At 48.4% G+C, this 7,755-nt stretch overlaps 1 protein-coding gene across 4 annotated transcripts in view; it reads left to right on the top strand.

Annotated features, from left to right (window-relative positions):
* The window catches only part of ADAP1 (ArfGAP with dual PH domains 1), a 59,667-nt gene extending 55,085 nt beyond the window's left edge, over positions 1 to 4,582 (top strand). For all 4 annotated transcript variants that reach the window (XM_053276236.1, XM_053276239.1, XM_053276237.1 and 1 more), the window contains one exon: positions 1,155 to 4,582. In XM_053276236.1, the coding sequence (XP_053132211.1) occupies positions 1,155 to 1,183 (29 nt within the window). In that variant the 3' untranslated portion in view covers positions 1,184 to 4,582. The remainder of the gene's footprint in view (positions 1 to 1,154) is intronic.
* The last annotated feature ends 3,173 nt before the right edge of the window (positions 4,583 to 7,755 follow it).

Raw genomic sequence — 7,755 nt, forward strand, 5'->3', positions numbered from 1 at the left:
GCGAAAAGGGAGCTTCAAAGCCAGGCAGCAGGGGTGGGGCTGACCATACATTTTGCAAGGGGTTGGAATATACACGGTGTTATGCTGAGGAAACCTAAAATGAAAGGCACCGTGTCCAATTTAGGACCAAGCTCCGCATCCAGACCCAAGCTCCGCTTCAAATCTAGTGGGGTTCTTGAGGTGGGACTCTACCACTTCAGAACAAGCGGAACATTCTATTGCTCGAGTATCCCCTTACATCAGGGGTCCTCAGACCTGGACTACAACTCCCATCCCCTTCGACCATACTGGCCGAAAGCCGATGTGGCTGTGGATGATGGCGGGGAGTCGTCCAACAACATCTGGGGATCCAAGGTTGGGAGCCCCCTTGTATTAGGTTATAAGCTTGCAGGCAGGGCCCAGAACACTTTTAGGCACATTATTGTGGCTGGGGATAATGGGAGTTGTAGTTCAACATGATGTTTGAGAATCCGAGTTAGGGGATTCCACCTGGCCAGTTGGTGCCAAGCGGCCTCCGTGTTGGTCTCGGTGCGGTTCTCTCTCAGATCCAGGACTCGACTGTCCAGTTCTACAGATAGAAAACCGAGGCTGAGAGCGAGTGACCAGAGGCCATTCAGTCATGGTGGAGGCATGGCACGAATGCCACTTTGCTAGATCCAAAGTCTTATCAGTGGAACGGTGCAAGGCACAGCTGGTTACTGTGACAAATGATGAAACAATCCGCTTATCTTGCTCCATTGGAAAGAGAAATGGAAAGAGTTTGTGAGGGGTGTGGCGAGGGACTTTCCTGTTTAGAATGTATTTTAACCAGAGTTGTCACCCCATCAAATTATTCATTGTATGCGTTCTCTCTTCTAACATGGTATACTCATCTTCTGTTCTCCATGAACTTGCCATTAAACCTAACTACGTTTTTGCAAAATGGCTTGCCCAATCTATCAAGGCTGCCTTTGTAACCTCTCAACAGGCTTTTAATTAACCCATCTGGTTAATAACTTAAAGTGGGGCTTCTCAAACTGGGCCTTTGGCCATTGGGACTGGGGACAATGGGAGTTGTAGGCCAGCAACCTCTGGGGGCCCAAGTTTGAGAAGCCCCGACTTCCAGCGTGTGTCCGTAGCTCTCACAGGAATGCTTCTCTTCTTTCCATTCCCAGTGGAAGCCCATTTCAAACATAAACCATAACCCTGTCGGGCGACGCACAGCCAGTAAGTGAGTATCTGTTTACAACACAGCACCATTGTTTCTTCTTTGCAACTTGAACGGTGACAAAATATTCAATGGATCACATCGGACAACGAGGCGGGAGGTGTTTACAGCAGCGCTTGGACAAGTGCTGAAGATGCTGCTGAGCCAGTACAGACATTTTGGAAACACCGGGGTTCCCGCGCTGGAGGGGACGTGGCTTTTGCATCTGGGGCTCGCCACGGCCCCCGCTTGGTGGCGTTGCCCATGCCCTTGAACTTGCACCCTGCGCACCTCACTACATTGAGTAAGGAATCCTCCCTGAGGCTGGGTCTGCCCTTGGCACTGGAGATTCCGAAGGCTGCTCAAACCCTGCCCTCCTCCCCGCTTTGCTCTGGGCCAAGCTGTCACGATAACGCGCTGTCGTCCAGAATGGTCCCCCAAAGCGGGTACTCCTCTCCAAGATCATATTTTCCGAGAATTAGTCGCTTGGCAGAATCTAGCAAACGTCCAGGGAGTGATGCCCTTGCTTAGCTTGAACCCCACTCTCCACAACTAGGAAGAACCAGCGCGAAGCCCAAGAGGTGTGGTGCATGATGCTGCAATGCTGATGCAAGATGAGGCGCCATGTCAATATCGTGGCCCACGAGGGCATTCCTTAACACTCCTGTTTTCATAGCTAGTGGCCCTCTTCATTGGTTCTTGTTGGCTGCTTGCCTGCACTCACTTGGTGCTGCTTCAAGGGATGAAGTGTCTGCTTGGAGAGATTAACTCCGTCACAGTGTTGGGGCTCTGGAAACTCTTCCAGCAGTGCCCACCATGAAAGCCAACTGGACTCCAGAGTTTGTGGGCCCACCAAACCTCTGGCTGTGGATGCATGTCTGGGACTAACAGGAGAGGTGGCTGAATCCTGAAAAGGTCAAACTGTCTGGTCGGTGAGCTATATTGTGCAAGTCTGGTTGAAGAAGTGTGCTAAGAATAACCTCTGCTTGTCTGAGCTTCATGAATCTCTGTGTTTTCAACAAAGGGCAGCCATTCATTGTTGTGCGATTTAAAAGGCAAGTAAATCTCAAAAGGTAACCACTTTTTTAAAAAATGAAGGGCACAGAGTTTTCATTTGCACTTGTTCTGCCTGTCCACATACATTCCTCCTCCTCTTTAAACTTCCTCCTGAACTGCGACTTTTGTTACTGGTGTGATTTTTACAGGAACCGTGATGTTGACCTGTGGGAAATGACGAGCAACCTAACACTTTTAATTATTTGAGGGACTTGCTTCCAGGTAAACATGGCCCAATGATGAGATAGTTAAATAGATGCTTAAATCTCTCGCTGAATTTCATTGCTCCCTGGGCAATGAAATTATGACTGGATGATGGAGTGACAACTTTGTCCCATTGAAGTGAACGGAGAAGTCCTATGCAGAGGCAAACCATGTGCATAAGGGCAAAGGACGGATGTTCAGGGTTTCTTCTGTGCAATTAAATCACAACATAGAAAGTGACCCTAACAGAGAAAACTGGGGGTGGGGGTGGGGAATGAGTCATGAAAGCCTCCCAAAGGGGGGATTCACTTAAACTACTCGTTAGTAAGGGACTGACCCTGCTTCCCCCACATCTCTTTTGAGTGTATGTGGCCAACAAGGGACCAGCTTGGGTCAAGTGAAGCACACGGGGTTTTTTCTCTGTATCATCATTACCATTTTCTCTTCATCTTGCTGCTGCTATGCTTAAAACTCAGCTTTATAGGCAGCTGCAGTGCACTCACCATGGCCAGTAGCCAGGCTCTGGATGGAGTGGATGGTAGATTTTGGACCTTCAGTAAGAGATGCAGAAGGTGGGATAAGCGTCTCAGAAACAGTCATGCAAGGAAGTCAAGGTGCCTGTCAAATGCCACCTTGATCAGGAGGTTTAGATACAGATTGACCACCACCTTTCAGTGAATAAGGGGACAGCATTGACCATGCGGTGCCTTATTTAAAGGTTTTCTCCAGAGCCCATGACCCCTCAGGGCAACTGACTCGCTTTGCTGCCCTTGGAGTTGGCCATGCTGGTAGCCAGGGCCACCATGTTTTTGACAAAGCACACCGCTGCTAAGAGCGACTTTTTAAATGTGTCTGCCACTTTCCTACAGAACCCACCCATAGTGGCTGGCTTGTAGAAGGACACAACGTAGAGAACGTGAGCAGGCCTCTTTGGAGGCAGCTTGGATGGAGCCCGTGCTTGGTTTTGTGACATGTGCAAATGGTACCCATGGTTTTGTTTCTTTTCTTTCTAAAGCAAAGATGTCCAAGTGAATTCTAAGTTAGCTAATGCAGCACAGATGGAAGTCACTATTTGCAAGTAGATGTATAGTTTCCAACAGGATACAGCATGGTAATAGGTAATGTTCTGATGTTGAGTTGGTGTCGACTCCTGGCGCCCACAGAGCCCTGTGGTTGTCTTTGGTGGAATACAAGAGGGCTTTACCATGGCCATCTCCCGCGCAGTAGGAGATGATGCCTTTCGGCGCCTTCCTAGATCGCTGCTGCCCAACAGAGGTGCTTCCCATGTTGTCTGGGAAACATACCAGCAGGGATGCAAACCGGCAACCTCTTGCTCTCTAGGCAAGTTACTTGCCCGCGGCGCATGAGCCATATTTCATAGCCTCTTTCACTCTCTCCCGTCATGGTGGCTGGGTCTTTGCCTCGGCTCTCCTGCTTATCTCTATGTTACATTTATACTGACAGATTCTGCCTCCTTGGCCAGCCTTCCGCCCTTGCCCACATCGGCTTGTTCTCTCACTGGCTGGTGCTTCCGCCCCCTCCACACACACCCCCCCCGGCTCTGTCACTTATATCTGCTTGCCTTTCCCTACAGCCTCACAGTTTTAACCGTTTCTTTTTAAAATACGACTCTTCCAGAGGGGACATCTCAGTGCTGGTAATGTATCTGGATTTTTCTCTGGAGGAAAAAACACCCCCACTCTAAGGGGGTGGTAAAAAGACCACTGCCGACAGGGCAAAGAGAGAGGCACCCTTTCACGTGGGGGCTCTCTCTCATTTGGCGGGCGGGGGGGACGGGACGGGGGACGACTGTCTTTAGTCAGCCCTCCGCATGGCTGTTGCTGGGGTCTCCCCTTGTGTTCTTTTTCAGATTGTGAGCCCCTTTGGGACAGGGAGTCAGCTTCTCGTTCTTCTTGCTGTGGAAACTGCTTTGAGAACTTTTGGTTGAAGCGTGGTAGTATAAATATTCTTAAATAACAAAAGGGAAATGCGAGGGAGACCATCTATTTCAAGCGTCAGAATGCATCACTTTCTTAAGTCAGTGTCTGTAGTCCCATCTGTTGTGTGCATTGAAGTCACTGATGATAAAACTGTGATACTAAACATCATTTATGCCAATAAATTATTATTCTGTCAGCTCTGTAAAGATGGTGATTGGCTACAGCCGGGGTGCAGCTAACATGCTGCAGCAGGGGTGTGTGTGTGTTGTGTCTGAACAGACAAAGCCACTTTCTCCTGAGTAGCACTATGGGCCCCTTAACTAGCAATGGCTCTCTGTTGGCTCAGGCCAAGGAAGGCCTTCTTTGGTGAAGCTGGAGGATCGAGTGGAGGGGCTTTACTTGGAGCTACCATACCTGAAGCGCGCTCTTTCACTGAATCAGAACTGGGAAAGGTCTGCATCCCACAGAGGAGCACCCAAAGCCACCATGCACAGGCAACATTAGGAGGCTGCCTCAAGCTACTCTGCCTGGGTCTCATGGAGGTGAAGACGCTCTTGACATGGGCGGAAACTGCTCTGGGTCAGCTGGAGATTTCACAATGTGCAGCTCATTTCGCAAGGTCCTCTGTATCCAGGAAGCATTTCCCAACAAGGATTTCTGTAAGTGCTTTCTTTTTTTTTTTGTAGTTTTGCTTACAGAGACACTATTTTGCTACCAACTTTCAGGGGAAGGTTTCTCCAGCTAAACAGAGGGGAAAACCAAAAATAGTTAATCCACCATTGTAGGTGGTTGGTTCATATTGGCCACCTGAGTGGAGCCTGGCCAGTTCTGGGCATTATCCTGCGCAAATGAAAGCTGGGAAGGATTCATCAAGAGGCACACCAACAAGAGTTTCTTATAGCACAGAATAGCATGGCAGAACAGAACAGATGCAAAGTTTCATCTAAACACGTTGGGTCCTCCTTGGGAGGAAACCTGAACTTCCTTTGAATGTCATCATTTCAAAAATTTCAGTGCCAACCTCTGTGTGTGTGTTAGCAGAGAGAGAAAAGGGATTACAGAGCAAAATGCTGCCAGTTTAGAAGTTTGTAACAATATCTTGACAGACAGGGAACAAAATTGTTCAGCTGACACATCTAGGATAAAAAAGCTTTGGTGTTTTTTTGTTTTTTTTAAGGACTGGGATGTGGATCTAGGTTAAACAGCAGGAAAATACAACCTAACAACAAATTGCCTTAAGTAGCCTGGGAAAATCTCCTCTTCAGAAGTTGTCAAACAAAAGGTCAGATGGGCTTCTGGCAGGGATGCTCTTGTGGGACTAGAAGAGAAGCTCCACTGGGAATCCTTGGAACATGATGCTTCGCCAGTCTCACTCCCTGAGCCTGAAGCTAGTTACTGTCGTATAGGGACAAAAGGGCTCGGCAGCTAATGGAAATGACCCTGGCTCAATCTCAGCAGTGCGATGAACTCACCAGGGCAGCCTCCAAACACACACACTCGCTCTGCATGATAAGGATAAATATAATGGCCCACCTTACAGCATCACTGTAAGAATGGCTGGGGCGAAGGAATGTTGCATGCTATGAACGGCCATCAAAAGCCATGTAAACACATTGTTTTTGTGCTGCCCAAGGGTCAGCTCTGACCAACCGGCCACAGCTCTGACCGGCCGCCAGCCTCTGTTCCAGAAGTGCCTGCTGCTAAATGCTTGAAGAGGAAAAGACTTACTTACACTCAGGGCCAGTTCCATGTAGACACCCCCACCCTCCATTTCTCTGGAAGGTGCCAGTCTGCAGGCATGAACTGAATGGGGAAGCCCTTCCAGGCAGTGGAATTTGGTGCCCGTGTGATGTGCTGGGCATTTCCTGAAATCTGCAAAACCAGAGAGAGATGGCCTGCACCTCTGTCACGATTGAGCACACAGACCATGCACCTCTCCCCCTTTCTTGCAAAACTATTCTGAGCTCTTAGAAAACAGTGCAACTAAGTTGAACGTATTCTATATTACTCTTAATAATACAGGAATCTTTGAAACCAGCTCTGGTCTGTGCACAGATGCATCTAAGCACATGCCTGCTGAACTCTTATTTCTGAAAGCCAGCAGCTGAGATAATTTAAGACTTCAGCACCATCTAGTGATCTAAACTAAAATGAAGAAATATGACTGCATGAGATTTTCAACCCAGATTTGCAAAAGCAGGGATTTAAGACTTGGCATGGCTGAAGGTGTTCTTCTCCCACATGCTTTTTTAAAAGCAAGCTTGCAAGCTGCTAAATGTCAGCCAGCAGTGGGAAGAGAAAAGAAGAATTTTAATCAGGGTACGAAGCTTGAAATACGAGCCAGACTGCAATTTAGACAAAGCATGTACAGAATAGGTAAGGCCGCCTCTTGTGCCTTACAAGAGCCCTTCCTTCTACGGAGTGAGCCACAGCTGCAGGCACGAGTCGCTCTCGGCCCTTTCTTGGAGGGAGCTTGGAACCTTCCAAAAAAAGTTCAGGCTCCTTCTCTCCCCACTCCCCACCCCTGAAAGGTTTTCAGAGGAATATGAATACAAATAATATTTATATGCTGCTTTTCAACAAAAGTTCCCAAAGTGGTTTAACATAGATATAAATAAATGCAGAAGGACAAGCTATTATGACATTTCTTAAAACTATGCCTGTTGACTTAAAAATCCGAACTAAAAACATTACAGCTTCAATTGCTTCACTTCAAGCTTCTGTTGCTACTATAAATGTCAGATTGGGGGTGTTGGAAGGCAGAATCTCTCAATTAGAAGACAAAAGCTCCTCTGTTTGTGCTTTGGGCACATTACAGATGCTCAACAAGAGTCTGCAAGCTAGGGTGTGTGCCACCTGAATTTATTTATTTTTGGCAATTCAGCCTTGAGCAGTAAGCCATCATCTGTGACCGGTCAAACATCATCCCCGACCGGTTGACCATCAGCCCCAAGCAGGAAGCCTTCGACCCTGACCGGTCAAACATCATCCTGACCATGACATCTGGGACTCAATTTTATTAAAGAGTTCCTCTGCAAAATATCTGCCTTGCCGGAGGAGTATGAGTTGGAAATTGAAAGGGCGCACATGCCAGTGATAAACCTCATTTCAGGGGCGTAACTACTATTAGGCAAGGGAAGGTGGGGGCCCCACTGCCATGGGGGGGCCCCAGAGACACCTCACATGACTCCCCATTGCCCCCTGCCCAGCCCCAGGTCCCCTCAGCCACTTGCCCTGTTCGCCCTCTCTCCTGCTTGTCCTCCTGGCCAGCAATGGTTTGATGGGTGGAAAGGTGGATGGGTCATCGGCCCTTTGACCCATTGAACCAAGGGCGTAACTACTATTAGGCAAGGGGAGGCGGTTGCCTGG

Source organism: Hemicordylus capensis, chromosome 13 (assembly GCF_027244095.1).
Source record: "Hemicordylus capensis ecotype Gifberg chromosome 13, rHemCap1.1.pri, whole genome shotgun sequence".
Lineage (NCBI taxonomy): Eukaryota > Metazoa > Chordata > Lepidosauria > Squamata > Cordylidae > Hemicordylus > Hemicordylus capensis.